Source organism: Ailuropoda melanoleuca, chromosome 7 (genome assembly GCF_002007445.2).
Source record: "Ailuropoda melanoleuca isolate Jingjing chromosome 7, ASM200744v2, whole genome shotgun sequence".
Classification (NCBI taxonomy): domain Eukaryota; kingdom Metazoa; phylum Chordata; class Mammalia; order Carnivora; family Ursidae; genus Ailuropoda; species Ailuropoda melanoleuca.
In genome coordinates this window covers 130,433,650-130,452,402 of record NC_048224.1, presented here as the reverse complement: position 1 = coordinate 130,452,402, position 18,753 = coordinate 130,433,650, and the positions used below count along the sequence as shown (strand labels likewise).

Below are 18,753 nucleotides of genomic sequence, written 5' to 3'. Positions count from 1 at the left end.
GCAGGCCACACAGAGCAGCCCTCACTGGTTCTACATGGGATCTTCTAGTGAGAGAATTCACACATCATGCAATAGGAGAAAGAAATGAACCCGGGAGATTTCCGGTCGTCACACCAAGGGGGCACAGACCAATCTGACAAGGATGCCATAGGGCCCACGCTGGAGGGTGGCGGGGCCTGGGCCACGACTCCACACAAGGCTCGAGCCGGCCACACGGGTACGAAGATCAGGGCCTGTGGGAGTGTGGGGCAGCGGGAGACCGGCCACAAGTTCACGGGGCTCTGTGCCCACTGCCCATCCTTCCTGGCTGGCTCTGAGTGCTCATACCCTGAGTGACTTACAGGTGACTCAGGTCCCCAATCACACTACTAAGAAATACAAAACCTCTGATTTAGAGGTAATCAGGAGAGGTGGGAAAGTCCCAAAGTTATTCTCTTCTTTTTTATTGTGTCGCTCGGGCAATTTGATTAAATGGACTTCAAAGAAAGTGCCTCTGGATTCCAAGGGGCCCAACGCCCAGCACTGTCCTGAATCCACGCTGGATCCTCGATCCGCAGCTCTGGCCTCCTGGTCTCCTCCCCCGTCCCCACCCTTGGTCTGCAGGTCTCCATTTCTACTCAGGTCTGGATGGAACTTTAAGTAATTCACTGTCCCTCTCTGCTCACTTATGGGTTGGCAATGGGTTTTGTAGTCTGTCTTCCTAAGAGAGAAAGAACTCTTGGAAGTTGTTCCTTGAGACCCCACACAATAGTGAGGTCCGTCTTGGTCAGCAGAATCATGTTACACGCACACATGGACTTGATCTAAATTCACAATCTTTCATCCCTCAACAATCCCAGCCAGAGGGGCTCCGAGACCGCGGGCCACACTGTCACAGGGGCTCCACCCGGGCTCCCCCCAACCCTGCCGTGTCCCCCCGCGATCCCAGAGCCTCGGGGGCAGAGGTGGCAGCCTGCCTGTGCGCGAGGCTCCGAAGGTCGTGGGGACACCGTCCACGTTTCCCCAGGTGCTTGCGAAGCCTGGGCAGGCGCCGCGTGGGCAGGGAGCACTGGGACAGCTCACATGTGAGGGCACGGCCACCGAGGGCTTTGCGCGCACACTTCTCTAACACTTTTGTGCATCATCTGATAAAGGCTCACTGAATGTGACAGGAGGTCTCCAACGTTGGGCTTACAAAATGGTCACAAGCCTCACAAGTCTTTTCGATAAACCTAGTCAGCCTGATGTACTTCTCCGCTCCCTGTCTAATTGGTGTAAAGTTTGGAGGCCCGAGTCCCGTATCTTTCATCCGGCTTATTGCGTCCTCTCCTTTGACATGGGGTCAAGGTTCACATTCGCATCTGATTATCAGAATGCACTCATTAAGCGGGGGCCTGCCTCGCTCCGAAATGAGTAAGCTGGAGAGAAAACCCGGCCCATTTACTCAGCAGATTTTCGCATGTTTAGGAGGCCTGAATGTCGCCCGGCAGTGCTCCGCACTGAAGAGTTTCAGACATCTCCAGCTGATGATTAATTGTGAGTGATGGGAAATAAAATCCAGTAAAGCCAGCTGCTTGCCATGGTCGGCAAAATGACTCTAATGGATATAGGCTGCCAATTTTCCAGTTTTACTGGCAAGTCTTCCAAGTGTAATTAAGAGAAGTTATAAATGATATGGAAATCTATCAAGTTCCATTTATTTTCAGAGGACTCTTTCCCCAGAGACTTTTATCTTCAAGCTTATAGTATGCTTTGTTGTGCTAATGATTTAAACCCCTTCTTATTTCTGATTAAAGCCCCCAATATCCTTCTACCAAGTTCGCCTCACTCCTTCCCCAAGGATGAAAAGGCACAGAAACTTCTCCTGCACACGTCCCTCTTGGAAAGCACGCTAAGACTGGGACACGTTTGGCAACTTGTATCGTTCAGACTGCGAACGCACGAAGAAAGCTCAAAGAAAGTGCAGGAAGAGAACGAGCAGAGGGGGAAAAAAGACCTCCACCAAACATAAAAGGAAGCCCCCAAAAGTCCAGACTTGAAAGCTGTGCTCGAGAGCAGACGTTCATCAGAAGGTGGTGTAGCTCACTAATGTTATTTGATTTGGAATAAAAGCATGAAAATGATGGCAAAGGCCTAAAATTGGAGATGTAAAGGCTGACTGCACAGTATTCCATTTCTCAATTTCATCCTTCAGAGCCACAAAATGGGGGTGATACATTGATGGGATGAGGTTTACAGTAACAGCTGTGCTCTTCCCACACAGGGGAGGCCCTTCTAATGGGCAAAGGTCTGTTTTGAACAGACGGGGAGTCACAAACAAGGTTCCCTATTAAGAGTGTGCAGTCCTATTTTGGATCAAGAAAATGAGTATGGGAGTCAGATTTCCTCGAAGATGGCCCCTACCCTCTTTTGTCGTCCAAAACCAGGGCTGTTTTAAGGGGGTTCCCCTTTCGGTGGAGGGAAGAGCACAGAATGTCACGGAGGGCCTTCCCCCTGCTAGCCCCCTCTCCGGCAACTGTACAGAACGGCCAGGAAACGGTGCCAGTGGCATATGGCTTTCTACTGTGCTAAACATTCACACAAAAGACAGGTTCATCAGTCATCGCAGTATCTGGATAAAAAATTAGCTCCTGATGGATGGTATTGGGAGCTTACCTGCTGCTAGTACATTACCAGAGAAACACAGGTTTTGAAACCCACATGACATTAGAAAGTGCAGACCATGAAATGCGACACGTGCAGGCTCACATAATGTACGCCAGATCATACAAAATAATAAATAAGCGATTTAAACCCTCTGCCTAAAACTGGGCCTGCTGCAAGGAACCCTGGGTCACTTCTACACAGGCCAATTAATGCACAGCATCTGCTGTATAGAAGCAGGGCAGGAAGCACTTCCGAATGATTTCAGCAATTAAAAGAAAACTGTTTCCTGCCTGTTCAGACAGCAACTGTCTCAATGCAAGAGTGAGCACCAAATCACTGTGTGCAGCTGAAACATTAAGTCCCCTTGTTGGGGAAGAGGGGTGGGTGGGAGGAAGAATTTTTATGGAAAACGGAGCCTTCTTTTGTTGTCCTACAGTTCTGTGTTTTTCTGCCAAATTAGACAGAAGGCTCGGAGGGCTTCCCGGCCCGCCGCAGTCTCCCCTTCTGCCGCACCCGGCCACCCGAAAGCGTGGATCGATATCAACCCCGCTGACGACGCCACAAAAGTGAAAATCCTTCAATTACATTTTTAAAGGCTGTTCTACTTAGAACACAGGTGCCTGAATGCAATGCATTTTACGGCCCTTAGATCTGAAGAAAGACGCAGTTAACAGCCACCAGAAAAAGGCCTCTCAGATTTGGTTAAAAGGCACTGCTAGCATCTGATTATAATAACTTCCTCTTTCTGAGCCCGTAAGATAGGCTGGTAAATATCCCCTGATATTTCCCCAAGAAGAAATGTGCATTCGCATCCCAACATCTTCATGGAAAGAGGGAGGGAGGAAGACCCCTGGAGACCATCTAGTATTTAAGCAGTGACGGAAGGAACCATCATCAAATTACAAAGAAAGAGGAGGCAGGCAACAGAAATGCCACCAAACACCTTATCTGCAGTCTGAGGCCTCCTGCAACGGGTTTGTGCGCACGCCGCCTGACTCACTGAGAAGGGCACACGCCAGGAGGGGTGACGCATCCACTGTGGCTGCTGGCTGGGGGGCCTCGGGGTCCCTGCCTGCCCGGTGCTGGCCCCGTTCCCCCGCTGCTCGGAGCCGCCTTCCTGGCTTTGTGCAGTGGGCGAGGGAGCAGGGAGGGGAGAGGCTCAGGGAGTAAATACAGAGTCCTGACCAATACAATTCCAGTTTTCCTTAAAATGAAAAATGTTTCTCCCTCCTGCCCTCGAACTTCCCCGGGAACTGGAGCCAAAGGCTCTAGAGTGAGAGAAGAACTCCTAGTATCTTTAAGAAATCAGTCTGGATCCCCTACCTCTGTGCAGTCTGCTGTCTTGAAGTCCTCAGTGACTCCATGTTTTGGGTTTTTCTTGTTTGGGTTTTTTTTTTTTTTTTAAGCAAAAGGGTGAGGAAAGATCTTTTGAATCTTGGTAAGGTTGCAAACTGCCATCTTCAAAATTGCTTAAAACCAGGATAATACAGCCTCTAATCCCAAGCAGATCATTCCTTGAAAAATAAAATCAAATGCCAAACTTGCAGGAGACTCGCCCGCAATATTTCACTTACTGATGGGCCTGTAAAAATATTTTCTCTTACACTGGTCACGATCTTAAGTTAAATTGTAAAAATTCTCTAATTGTTACCTCCAACAAAAGTTAACCCTAACACTGAAAAATGAATGTTATCTGGAAAAGACAAAAAGGCCACATTCGGGGTAGGCATCATCTCTGAAGAAGGTGGGCCAGGAATTCGATCAGGGAGGGGCCCTGGGGCAAGCTCACTGTATAAGCAACCTTTTATTGTTAAGAACATTCGGAAGCAAGTACCATAAAGATAAGCAGAGAGCAACTGAGCACTTATATTACTCTCTGGACCTTTATGTGTGTAATGTTTTGTAATTTGAAGCTTAAAAATGTGAAATAATGAATGATGTAATAATGAATGATGAAATAATGTAGTGATTTTAGGATTGTAAATCAAGGTATCCAGAAACTGGAAAATGGATCCGCCATCCCAGGTCCTCAGCCGAGGAAAGATGCAGTCATGGATCCTGGGCCATACGACACACCAAGTCCCTGCCAGACAAACAGGTCAGGAGGGACCATTCCAACGCTTCTCATCGATACAAGGGCAAAGGAGGCTTCAGATCTGTTTCTTCAAGACTAGAAAACCAGGTCTCTTGCCAAGTTTATTTGCAAACTCCCCCAGATCGGCTGCGGGCTCCATTACAGGGGGTTTGGGGGCAAAGGGGCGGTGTGAACACCAGGCTCTGGAACAGCGCTCCTGGCTCTCGTGCTCAGCGGCCATCCCATAGCTTGGAGGCTTCCCCCAGAAGCCCGGAAGGAGCACACGCAAGGAGGACAGACATCAGGGCGAATCTGGGTGATACTCCTATTAACGATTACAAGTTTTATGTTCTCATGGGTGCACTTTATAGGAATCCATTTGCATAAGAACAACAGTCCGAACACCTACTCCCCCTTCTTCAAAAGGCCGTTCCATCACGCAGTGAACCTTCCCCCTCTTGGCCCCACACAAATCCTCCCAGGCCTGTCCTACGGATACTGAACAGGCTAAGTGGAAGCAAAGCAGCAACAGGTACTTAGTGCCAGTCTATGATGCGACCCGGTCTCACAAACTAGTAAGTCATACGTGATAATTACGAAAGAAAGACATGTCAACGGGGACGCCGCCTGCTTCTGGTTCAGGTCACAGTTGTTCCTGTACTGAGTAAGACGGGTATTTCGGGGTACAAATCTGAGAGGCCTGCTGAACTGGGACCTAACTCGAGAAATCCTGATTAACCGCAATAGTCACATCTCCCCCTTGGGTTGCCTTATTTTTTATTTTGTGCTTTCTGATATCAAAGGACTGATGAAACAACTGTGCCCCAATGACTTTATTTTACACTTCGGAGTCAAAATGGAAATTGTGTGACATTTCGGCAGCTCACAGCCTAAAGCTGGCAAGTACACTCTGCCGTTATTCTAAGAGAATGTGTGTTTTTAATATTTTTGTTCAAAAATATCATGAAGATAGACATTTTAAAAATTAAGACAAGTTACAAAAAATGCTGTCTTTGGTTAAAGTACCCTCAGTTTATGATGGTGCTAAAAATACAGAAATATAGGAATTTTTCCAACTGAAATGAAAATCAGTCAAGAAAGTATTTTTGAAGGGTGGATTACAAAAAAACAAAACAAACAAACCAAAAAATCCAACAGACTAAAGGCATATCGAAGTCATTCTATCAACTGTTTTCTGAATTTAATGTGTGACTCTTGACTTTCCATAATCCACTCCTACTTTGTTTATTATTGGGTTTGTTTGCTTGTATGCACTTGACTGCTTATTGACCAGAATCCCCTCCCCACATGTACGAAAAGGCTATTGTACAATCATTTAAAAAACGACTTTACTGCCGCATTTAATGTCAAATACTATGTAATAGACACTGAACAATATCAGAAACTTTTGCTGTGTGAATCCAAAAAACACAGCTTCTGTGCTCAGGGAGGGGAAAGACCTTCCCACAGGAAGCTGGGGGCATTTATTACTTCTAAACAGACACCCCATATCATTTTGCCCTGAGGTTTTTTTTGTTTTGTTTTTTAACTGTTAAGACGGTGTATTTCACAAAACAGATTTATTATTTATCACTTAGGTGATGCTTTTGTGGAACACGTTATTGCCAGGCCCACCATTCTAAGACTTGCCAAGTTTTACTTAACCTAAATATAAAAATTACAGATTACTGAAATTTAAACTATTAAAAAAAAAAACCATTTCAAAGAATAAGAGAATAGTTGTAGGCCCTCATTTGTTTCTTAGGTCCTGTTTCCCTTGAAAACACACAGAGATGATTGATTCCATTATCTTTCTACTGATAAAAGTAGAACTTTGGTTCAGTTATTGTTAGTACTACGCACAGTACAACATGCCCCGCAGTACTAAAACTTAAAAGTTACCAGTATTCTTTTCTCATAATGGCCTCAAGTAAATGCTGTGCCTGTGGTCAGAGGAGAGTTTCTTGGGTTTTAATGACACAAGGCAGATCTAATTATAGAAGTTGCTGTTAAGAGTCACGATGAAACTTCTCCCCCTGCATTTGGTGAAGGTATTAGCGGTTTGGGACACTTCACAAATAATAACTCAAGAGAAAACAATGTTTTGTCAAAACACAAAGGCACAGAATAAGAAAGGAAGTGGTGCAGGGACCAAAAGTGGCACGGGAAGCTGGAGAGAATTAAAGAAAGAGCGCGCTCGGCCTGAACAGCCTAGGCACGGGCGTGCGAAGAGCATTCATTTCTGGGTAAGGCAAGCAACACAGACCTTAGGAGCCAATTCACTAGGAGAGCACCCCCCATATCTGACTTTAAAGGACTATATAAAATAGAGGTCCCATTACGCCACAGTAACATATTTTTAACAGTTCTCAAATTAAACTCCTTCTCGAATACCCACATTTAATTATTGGTGGTGGTTTTCAATATCTGAGCTATCCCAATGAACCAACAACTAATACCACATTGTTCTAATTTACTAAATGCCTTGCTTTCCCACATTAAATTATTAGCCAGGAAATGGAAAGTATGAAGGCTAAACCCTCCTGGTGTCTGGAGAAGCTAGACCAGGAGAAAGCAGTTGCTGGAAACAAGGAGGCTGCATGCTCCCAGTTCTCTGCCTCAGGAGCGGCTCAAGGGAGGCTGGTGCCAAGGGAGGTGCAAGATGGCAATCTGAGCCCCCTCCAGGGTTTGATTCAGGTGTTGGGAAAGTAAGGATTTCGGTTACATGCTTGTATTTTTTTTTTAAGTGCAAATGTCATTTTATATTTAAAGCTGCACAATTAGGGCTGCTCAGGATGGCAGCCTATGTAGTTTCTACAAAAGGCTTAAGGAAAGTGGGAAAAAAAAACCCNTTTTTTTTTTAAGTGCAAATGTCATTTTATATTTAAAGCTGCACAATTAGGGCTGCTCAGGATGGCAGCCTATGTAGTTTCTACAAAAGGCTTAAGGAAAGTGGGAAAAAAAAACCCCAAAACCCCAAAATAACCCACCACGTTATTTACCAACCTACGCATCTAGTTGCCAGAAGATTCCACTGGCTGCTCTAATGAGGCAGTGTTGTGAGTGTAGGCATTTTTTTTCCCAAAAGATTTATTTATTTATTTTAGAGGGGAGGGGCGCCTGGGTGGCTCAGTCGTTAGGTGTCTGCCTTCCGCTCAGGGCGTGATCCCAGGGTCCAGGGATCGAGCCCCAAATCAGGCTCCTCCGCTGGGAGCCTGCTTCTTCCTCTCCCACTCCCCCTGCCTGTGTTCCCTCTCTCACTGGCTGTCTCTCTCTCTGTCAAATAAATAAATTTTAAAAACTTTAAAGAAAAAAAAAAAAGAGAGAGAGAGAGTGTGTGCACACACATGCAGGAGGAGGGGCAGAGGTGGATGGAGAGAATCCTCAAGCCAACTTCCTGCTGAGCAGGGACATGGAGGTGGGGCTCAATCCCAGGACCCTGAGACCACAACCGGAGCTGAAAGCAGACACTTAACCAACTCAGCCTCCCAGGTGCCCCCTTAAGACAGTGCCTGGGTGGCTCAGTTGGTTAAGCGACTGCCTTCAGCTTAGGTCATGATCCTGGTGTCCCAGGATCGAGTCAGGCATCGGGCTCCTTGCTCAGCAGGGAGTCTGATTCTCCCTTTGACCTTCACCCCCTCATGCTTGCTCACTCTCTCTCATTCTCTCTCTCAAATAAATAAATAAAATCTTAAAAAAAAAAAAAGACAGCCTTAATGAGCACTTTCTTCCAGCAATGTCAATGCCATCCAAGTAAAGGTAACAATTCATAGCTACTGAGCCTTCTATGCTTTTCCAGAAAAGCAGGTAGAGTTCCATTTCCATACCATCAGGTAAAAGCAATTGCCAAGTGAGCTTTCCAACTGCACTTACCAATTTCAGGGCTAATCATTTAAACAACTGAAAATGATCATTTTTCTTAATTTTCTTTTATTGTAAATATCTTTCTAGAAGCCAGTGCTGACTCCATGAGCTTTTCTCAACATTACTTTACTTCTGTTAATACAGAAATACAAAGGCAGTTTTAATGCGTCTTCACTGGGAAAATGTGTAAACTCCTGTGACTTACCAGAGATACAAAATGGAATCACCATACCATCCATTAAGGATGATCGTGTTTGGCCATGGTTTGCCAGCACGTAAATAAAAATGCTAGTATTTACATGTCCCCTAGAAATCTGGTTGCATCTTTGTTTTTTTTTATTTTTGCTGCAAATCAACAGAGATTTCTATCCATGCTCTATGAAATGCATGTATCCCACCAATCTGCCCAGAGCATGTTATCATGAGACTGAACATGTGAGGAAATATTAATATAGCTTTGATTTGTGCCTCCGTGTCACAAGGTCGAGATGAAGAGCTTCAAACTGTGATCCTAAGTTACATGTATCAAGTTACGGAACGGCTGGGGTACTACACGGTTTACGGAATTAACTTTCCTTAGTTCCCTTCCCATTTACTCCAGAAGTCATACAGAAAGTTTCCCATCAAAGGGCTATTTCTTGGTATCAGTTCTTCAAGGATGCTCAAAGCCCAGAAAGCTAGAGAGTACATAGAAAGTTGAAATAAAATACTTCCACAATACTAAATTTGCCAATTAACAGAATGAATCTGGCCTTATTTCTATTCTAGCCCCAAGTCATTGGGAGGGGAGGCACTCAAGAGATATTGTCACTGACCCAGTTTAAATGTGCAACAGTTGGGACAGAGAATGCACAAAAGCTATCTTGCTGTTCCGCGGGGGTAGTATGAGTCAAGAAAGAGCTGCACAGAGCACGATCACGCCTCAGTCCGCCCCGTCCCACACACAGGCACGGTCCTTACCATGTCTCCAGGCTTGACAGACACTGCCACCACCATGCCGGGCATTGGGGAGCGCAGGATACTGCTTGTGTCCTCGGCCACTTTCTCCAGCATAAATTTGTTCAGTTCTGCAGCCAGTTTGGTTAAGACATGCACCTGATACTTAAAGAGGGGAAAAAAACATAAGTAAGTTTAAATGAAGAACTTTTCCTCAAATGTGGCATCACGCTGAATCTGTTTCTAGCTCTGAAATGTAAATGATAACATCTTTGAAGTCAAATGGCTTTGAATCATTGTACTTAAGTACATATCATCATTTGTTTCGGGCACATGTTGTAAGCTAGTTATTTAAGAAATTTCTTGAAATGAGAACACTCCAGTAACTAATCAATGACAAATAGTAGTCACCCTGTCTCATTATGAGAAATATCTCAAAACTTTTTAAAGAAAACAGTGAGAATCTTCCTTGTAGTCCCTTCACCCCTTATAAACCCCCAATTAACAGGAATCCCACGAGCTGGCAGGGTCAGCCAGAGGGAGAGGGGCGGCGCTGCGAGCACCCGCCAGCAGATGGCAGCAGATCGCTGTCTCACGCGTCCCACTGCCCTCCAGAGCGGCTGTGCCACCAAGAAGTTAAGACAAAGGGTTTCAGCGTTCGTTTGGGGCAAAATAATATTTAAAATTCAAATTTTTTTCTAGAGACACACTATGCTATATTCACTACTGAAAAAGTTAGCTTTCTTTTCAGGCAGAACGTGAGGCAGCCTTTCCGAGGTGCCAGGACGGTTAGGGTGGATTAAGATGATACAGAATGAGTATCTTCTGCCCTGAGAGACAATAACATCAAGATTTTAAAACCTCTGAAATAAATGTTGTGCACAAGCAAGTATTTCAACGGAACCTTTCGTATGGCTCTCAAACAATTAGGAGCGCGTTCGAGGGAGCTCAAACAGAACATTTCTAATAAAAGAGAATTTCTGCCCAGCAGGAAAAAAGCCTCCCCATCTCTGTGACAAATACAGGAGTCACAGTTTGGTCTGTCCAAAAAGAAACAAACTGAAATGGTTTGAGGAGGTGTTGCTCAGGGAAGCTGAAACCACCACCTGAAGATTTCTGGATTCCTATCAGATGGCGTCTCCCCAGGGTAAGACACACGCAGCATTGAGGCGGCTCCATTTTGTTGGGAAAAAAAGCTGCCCGTAACTCAAAGCCTCCTGCGGGCATCAGGATGGCAGGGATGCGAAAGCAAAACAGAACTCACCCTTTCATTCTGGGCAGGGATGGGGGCCATCTCCAAGCCTGCTCTTCCCAGGGCCTATTCTAAAGGGGTGGGGGAGGGCGCCAGGAGGAGTAGATTTGCCACTGTGACAGGTTGACTAATAACATCTTTTGCATGTTTCTTTACTCCTGAGTGTGTGTTTTGCAATCAAGACATACAAGTGTCTGCCAGTTTCTGAAGGATATGATCCTTAAGTGAAATTACAGTGCAAATAAAAGCTTTTTGCTCCTATTAAAATTCATCTGAGTCATAAGTGGCAAGGGAAAAGCAAGGAGAGTGCATTCTGCTGTCAGTCTAATAAACATTCTGGGCAGAGGGACTATTTATCAACGATGAATTGTACCTCAAAGTCCTTCATTAAACTATGGGGGAGGTGGTGGACAGCGAAAGAAGGGAGAATATAATTGTACCAAATTGCACGGTTTTCGTATCTGCACTCCCTCTGCCTTAGAAAAGAAAATCCAACATCACAAGGAGGAGGAGGCCAGTCCACAGGAAACTCACTTCTCGAGCTGCCTGCGCCCTCTGTCGCTCCCTCCATGCGACTGGCCAGCATGGGGCCCAGCTGTCCAGCTTTGGTGCAGCATCCAGATCGAATTTTTCCCCCGTTTCTCGTACCATTTGACTTCAAAATGTGAAGTCGAAATTCAGGCAAAGTATCTTTCTGCACTGAGGATAATAGGATTTATCACGTTTCACCACAGTGGATAGGCTTAAAAACTAATTTTAGCTATATCACAAACAAGCCTTAATATAAATAAAGAGCTACGATTGTACCCAGCTCCATTTCTCCCCCGAAATTACAAAATCCTGCCTAAAACTGGATCCTTTTACTATTTTTATAATTTTCATATCTTTTGAATTCCTTTCTCCGTGGGACTCCTGCTTTGCTTGGAAAGAGATGTAAAACCGTCACAGAACTCAACGCCTTTAGATGCAGGCTTTGTTATTGATGAGATGTTCCTTTTCCTTTTGTATTTGTTTATTGTTCTTAAATCTGTTTGGGGATAAGCGACTTATTGTAATCACAAGTGAAAAATAACAACGGGGTAAATGCCTCAGGAGAGGCCTCGGTGCAAATAGTTGGCTAAGAAAGGCCCTTTCTGAATATAAAAAGAGGAGGCAGCAAGAAGGTTCTCTTTTTAAGATTACCTTTGATGTTGTCCTGACCCCTTCAGCGTGCCCACACAAACATGCCTCTTAAAACAACGTCCTGGCTCTGGGCTGGCCCGTGCAGCGGCACACGGGGCGCCGGCCGGCAAGGGAGCCGGGCGGGTGCGGCATCTGGGCCCAGCAGAATGAACTGCCTGGTGAGAACTAGAAGAGCTTTTTGATGCCCCCAGAAAAGGAGTCATTTAAGAGTGTACACTAGGGCTTTCAAAGCTTATGATCAAAACTCTATTTATTGGTTTCTCTGAATTCTTAGGGGGCTGGGGCAGAGCAGCCAACTAGCTGAGGGAATTCAGGAAAATGCCCTAGGATGTGCACAGAGCTGGGGTTTGACTCTAGGCATTTAACTATTCCTAATGGGTTCTGCAAAAACTTCCCTGGAGAGGTTCGATTTTAAGTTGTTACTGTTTGCAAGCACGTAAACCACAAACCTGATGTTTTGGGGGTGGGAGTCCAAGATTTTAAAGGTTAGTTGACAGGACAGGGAAGTACAATCCTCTCAGAGGCCAGAAGGGTCTCACCCTGCAAGGTCACGAGGGATCAGAAGCTGCTCGGTGGCAGGGCCTGAGGTGGACTCGCTCTGCGTTCATGAGCAGAGAGAGCCTCACTGTGGCTTTAGGGAGCTGCTCCTAAGCCACAGTCCAACAATCAAGTTCTTGAAAAACCCAGCTCACAGTGTAAGCTAGCTCTGCGAACAGGTGCTCTCCAGGACTCTGTGCAGGGTAATAATCATGGGAAGAATGAGGTGCTATCTAATGACCCCAGCCAGGGTCTCTAAGTAAATCAATTGTACAGTGTCTGCAACGTGAAACCATGTCTAACAAGAAAAATTTCTCCCAACAAGTTCAAAAGGAAGAAAGAGAAGGGAATCACACCAGACATAAAAGGATCAGGACAAAAACTATGGGAGATGGACGATTAAAAGGAACACAATGGAATTGTTTTAAAAATTAACACGCAGCTCTTAACATAGAACCTGACCAAAAGGGGGGAAAGGTGGGGGACAGAGAGCTGTCCGAGTTGGGGTAGAAGGAGGGAGCGGTCACAGTTTGGGAGGAATATATGCTTTTTGATCAGATAGGTTAAGGAAAACACCCTGCAAATGGGCCTGCCCACTGGTGCCAAGCACGCGCACATACACGGCTCCATGTGCCACGGACAAGAGAGCAGCCCACGCTGCTGACACGCTCCACTCAGATGGTCACACAGAACACCTTGCTGCTGGCCTCTGCATTTCCCCAGGGAGTTTACATCCTCGAGTCTCTGAGGCCTCCCGATCTCCAGCGACTTGACACATCCCACGTGCTCGCACTTGTGATTCCCAAGGCCTGTGGGCTCCTCGCGAGAGGAGTGCTCGCAGTTTGTCTTACGTATTTTTTCAGGTGTGGTTTCCTCTTCAAGCAGTTCACCTCTGGTTCCCATTTCTATGTCATTCTTCCAAAACGAGGTGGTTGTACCATTGATGTACAGTTGCAGGACTGCTCGTGTTTTTGCCTGGCAACTATGGGCCATCTCAGTCATGGATAAATGATGAACTTTACCGGGAATTATTTGACATCGATCCCTTAAGATCCTGAAACGCTGGCCACATCCTGTAGATGGACCCTCGCCAAGTCGGGTGGCAATGCATTTCTTCGGACACAGGCTCTCTTCTTCAAAGTTTTCCACCTCCCGACCCCCAGGGACCCCCACATTCAACTGTGTCTTCATTTCCACAGCGTGGCAGCGAGCGCTAACACTCAAATACACCCCCGAGAGTCTACTCTCCTAAGTCTGAGCTGGAGAGCAATTGTCAATGTTCTTCAAGTGACAGAAACGACTCGCTGCAAAACATGACACATCTCTAAAAACACTGAGGTGGAATTAGAATCTTAATTCAACTTTTTTCCCCCCTAAGTTCTTCGCGGGCTACACCGTTCACACTGGGGGCCAAACATAGCAAGGGTTTGCTGCCGTGCAAAACGCATTCCCCTCTACTCCAGCGTGGGGCCCAGCAAAGCCAAAGGGGCTGCTCTCCAGGCAACATGGAGAATTAGAGCCCGGAGCTGCCCTTCTCTGGGAGGGGCACCCCCGGCGGAGAAGGTGAACGGAACAGCGTCTACACCGCGGCGGCGACCGGAGCGGCCTGTTAGCCGAGCGCTGTGACAACTCCATCCGCACAGTCTCAAGGTAGCTGTCAATCAGGACGCATCATTTAATCCAACAGCACTCAGAGGACTCTCTCCGACAACCCACATGACAGCAAATCTACAGCTCTATTTATATCAGCGCCCAGTTGTGTTTACAATGCTGTGGCAATTAGAAAAGATGCAACAGGCAGCAATGTTATGGAGATTTCCATTTTGCAGTATTGCCCCGTAAAGTGTGATCCTGCTTCACAGAGTCAGGCTAAATGACAAAAGGCTATTTTCTTCACTCTCCCAGCTCAGACAGCACGTCATTTGCAGCTATCTATAATTAGATTAATGGTGTAGTGCAGTACAAAGCAGGCCCACTTCACATCAGATAGCATATGAATTAGGACAAACACTTATTTCAATTCCAGGCAGAGAAAGCAATGACTGGGGTATTTAGCATACCCTTTATGGTGGAATGAGATGTTAATTGTGTACCATTACCTCTAAACTGCTTGCTTGTTGTATAAATCACTGTGCTAATTGATGCAGAGATAGAAATGTAGCCACAGGCAAGAAAGCAAAGGAATGAGGGCTGAAGATGTTGGATAAAGGATTATCGAGTAAAACCATATGGAGATGAGGTTCCTTTGAAACCTTTCCTTTCTGCCCATGAGCAGGATTTCTTAAAAGTATAGAAAAACTCTTGTGCTAGGAGAGAAAATTTAATTTTTCATTCCTTTTTGGAAACACCCGGTTCTTTTAAAAGTTCCTGGCTGCCAGAAATCCNTTCTGCCCATGAGCAGGATTTCTTAAAAGTATAGAAAAACTCTTGTGCTAGGAGAGAAAATTTAATTTTTCACATTCCTTTTTGGAAACACCCGGTTCTTTTAAAAGTTCCTGGCTGCCAGAAATCCAAGAGGTATGTGGAATTAATCTGAATATATACTTAGAAAAACATGGGCTGTGCCGTTTTCAAAGTCGGATCTCCCTATCTGGGTTTTGGGCTCGCGGGTTAATAAGGAACACTTGTAAACTACCTGAAGCAGATGTTTCTGACCCATCCACAGGGCAAAAAGAAATTCTTTCCCAAGATTTGGAGTTGTTCTTACAGACCAAAACAAAACTGAACACAAAACTCTACACGTTCAGGTCTGTTATGGACTCCAATTATGTAGAAGGATTTATTTGGGATGTGAATCCAACAGAACCATTTTTGATCTGCCCCTGAAACAATGATTTTAACACCATCACCAAACATTGAAAGCAGACTACTCCAGTTCGTGCTTTTGTATGGATAGTAAGGGATTAGAAAGGAAATCTTTCTTCTTGTTCTTCCCCCTAAAACTACCAAAACATAATAAACAAAAGCACATCACAATTTAAAAGCACCTGTCTTATTATATTGAACGCTACCCTTCTCTTTTTTAAAATGTTCCAATCAGCACTCAACAGCTCTTATTAGGGTAAAAATGAACTCGAAAAGTCACACTGTTAAAGAATCCACAGAAAAACATGCTCTTTGGAAGTTTTATCAATCAAGTGCATGCACCCTGTGTTATGTGTTCACGATTTTTTTCATAGCAAAGCAACAGTAAGGTGCAAATTACTGCTGTGCACTTTTTCACAAACCCAGCTGCTTAGTAATTAGCACTGTTATAACAAACTTTTACACAGAGAGCAAATATAGTGGGCCAGTTAATAGTTCAAATTCTCAACTTCAGAGTAACAGTTAATCTCTCCATCTATCGCAAATGCACTTTCGAGAAATACCGTGTGTAGCTTAGCCTGGTGAAATCCAAACACCGTAATAACTTGCAAGACAATAAAACAATGTCCCAAGAAACTAGGAATGTCTGGTTCCAGTTATCACCACTGAAACTTGGAGAAAAAAGTCTAGAGCTTCTTTGGTGGGTGTGAGGCAGCCTTTCCCTGGACCAAGTAGTCTTGACCCATCAGCAACACCTGTCCTGCAACTGCCGAGTCAACAGCTTAAGGCTTAGGTCATGATGCTAAATAATATTTACTATATTATTTCGAGTATACTTTATACAATACTTAAATAAATACACACACACACACACACACACACACACACACACACAACATACGTATAGGTATATAAAGAAACATCAAGGGTCCTTGAAATGGAAACAAATGTCAGCAAGATAAATAGCATTATCTACCCTGAAGTAACACCTCCCATGCGTGCAGCCAGGGGACATAAATGGAAGGGCACTGACGAAAAGATCTGGAAGCAGTGTAAGGGCCTGCTCCCAGTCATTAATCACTTGTTTGGACCATTTAAACCAGAGCAGTACAGCCCGCAGCAAAACACCAACACAGCCCGCGCTTGCGAGCTTGTGACGCTGGTGTTAACAGGAGAAAATATATGGTTTCTGATATTGCGACCCAGTTCCCCGGCATTTGCTCCTTTTAATTGAGAAAGGCAGTTAAACACAATGTAAATCATTCAGCTGNTGGTGTTAACAGGAGAAAATATATGGTTTCTGATATTGCGACCCAGTTCCCCGGCATTTGCTCCTTTTAATTAAAAAGGCAGTTAAACACAATGTAAATCATTCAGCTAGGTTAGCTGTTTAATGACACATAATTGATAATGGCAATATGTGGCAGTGACATAATGCACCACTTTCAACACCGGCCCGCTTACGGTTATGAATCAAGCTCTACTCCAAGTTTTATTCTTTTGCAGCTAAGTTGGTTCTTGAACTTCAGTCTTTCACTGGACGGATCAATGTGCCACAAGGAGCCACGTGGTGCAAAGACATCATTAAGGACAGTTTTTGAGGCAAGAATCACAAAAACAGAGGTGGGAGGAAAAACAATAAAAATATATGAAGCCCACTTCTGCAACTCATCTTTCGAAATTCTTGATAAAAAAAGAGGTTTCCTTAGAGAAAAGAACTATCTCAAGGCTAATAGCAAAACCTTTGAGGGAATGAGTAAGTTTCTGCATAGCTCCAGCTTCTTCCCAAAAGACAATTCCCTCTGAAGAGAAAAATATGGGGACAACTGTCAATAACACAAAACCTAACCTCATTTTTTTTTCAATTTCGTTTTTCCATCAGAAACACAAGTCTTTCCAATTCTAACACCCTAAGATAAGTAACTTCTTTGTTCACAATAGTGCTGAAAATGAAACTGAAAATTAAACACTAAACCCAGTACTTAATAAAACCTATTTCCTCAGTTGTGTTCCACTGATGCTACCTTCCCCGTAATTTGAATCACTGGTGTCTCAAGATAGAATCAGGACTGATGGAAAAGAAAAAGAGCTATGGTACAGAAGGAAGCCAGCCTGCTCCCAGGCTGTGGGGCAGGCCAGCGGCTTCCTCAAGGACTGAGTCTGTGAAAGGGGGGCCTTTCCTGTGCCCAGTGCAGCGGGGACGCCATGTGCAGGCGGGCCACGATAAAGGAGCCCAGCCTCGGCTTCACCCAGGTGCCCATAAGCCATCTAACAAGCAGGTCCGTATGCCACCAAGGTCATTTGCTGGAATAAGTGGCACTTTCGCGTCCACAAAGGCAAGTCCATTGGCAATGCACTATGCAGAACTCACAAAACAGAACACGTGCGTTTTGTTTGATCACAAGTCTCTGCGACACATTATGACTATAATGAGTCATTTCTTTCTTTCTTATATGAGAAAAAATATTATAGATCTGTGAAAGCCTTGTACTCAATTATGGGACAATACCGACATCTGTGAACAGTACAGGCTGTTTCTATTCTGTATCCTGAATTGTTTTACGTAATTACCCATTTATAAGGTATTTGGTAAACCAGTAAGAAGGTACCTTTTTAAAGCACTATATAATTTGGGGTACAATGAAGTGTTCTCTTGAAAATCTATAATCAGGGCAGCATCAGCTTACAGAAAAGTACAGGAAATGTTATAAAAACACAATTATGTAAATAAGCACACAGGTAGGGAAGCGTACTATTTTGCTATGGTCCTCACCCCTCTATTTCCTCTTCTATTTGAATTGTTCTTTGCTCATCTCAAGTTAAAGTAATGTTGTCTATAGAACCCTGGGGAAAAAAATATGGGGAGCTTGGCCTTCCCTTCTACGTTCTTTAGTCCTGAGATGGAACACCAGAGGCCTGGGGGGAGTGGGCCAATGTACTTTTGGCTTTATAAGGATTTTTTTTAATGACAAAATATTTTTACTACCACAAATTCACTAAAGAAACTCAGAATCTAATAAGTCAAAATGTTGGCTTGTATCAGACAGAAATTTGAAACTAAAATATATCAAGGCAAGGCAAACAAGACTACAGATGATACAACTGTGTAGTAAACTGCTGGCCAAGAAGATGAAAGCAGAAAACTAAAGATCATAGCACGACACTCCAAAATATGCCCCTTTGGTGCAAGGATTGTTTTGAGCTAAAAGGAGTTAGTTCTCTGCCCTCCCCCTCCTGTCTGAAAGCAGGTGTCTTTCTCTCCCATACAAGGAAGAGAAGAACTCCTGAACTACTCTTATCACCTGAGAAGGCTCTTATCTGCATAATAAACCTTACTAAAAAAAACCCATATTTATCATACATTTCCTAGTTACCTTCCCACAACTTACCCCCATGCCCAAAAATCCCCAACCCCCTTTCCTTTGTCTCCACACTGTATTGTCCTGTATTGAAATAGTATACAGTTCCAAATTCTAAA

At 44.5% G+C, this 18,753-nt stretch overlaps 1 protein-coding gene across 6 annotated transcripts in view; it reads right to left on the bottom strand.

Annotated features, from left to right (window-relative positions):
- The window catches only part of PCCA (propionyl-CoA carboxylase subunit alpha), a 390,617-nt gene that overhangs the window by 6,536 nt on the left and 365,328 nt on the right, over nucleotides 1-18,753 (bottom strand). For all 6 annotated transcript variants that reach the window (XR_004626797.1, XR_004626798.1, XR_004626800.1 and 3 more), the window contains one exon: nucleotides 9,524-9,664. Coding sequence is in view for 1 of the 6 variants with exons in the window: in XM_034665428.1 (XP_034521319.1) it covers nucleotides 9,524-9,664 (141 nt within the window). In the remaining 5 variants the exon portion in view is untranslated. The remainder of the gene's footprint in view (nucleotides 1-9,523; nucleotides 9,665-18,753) is intronic.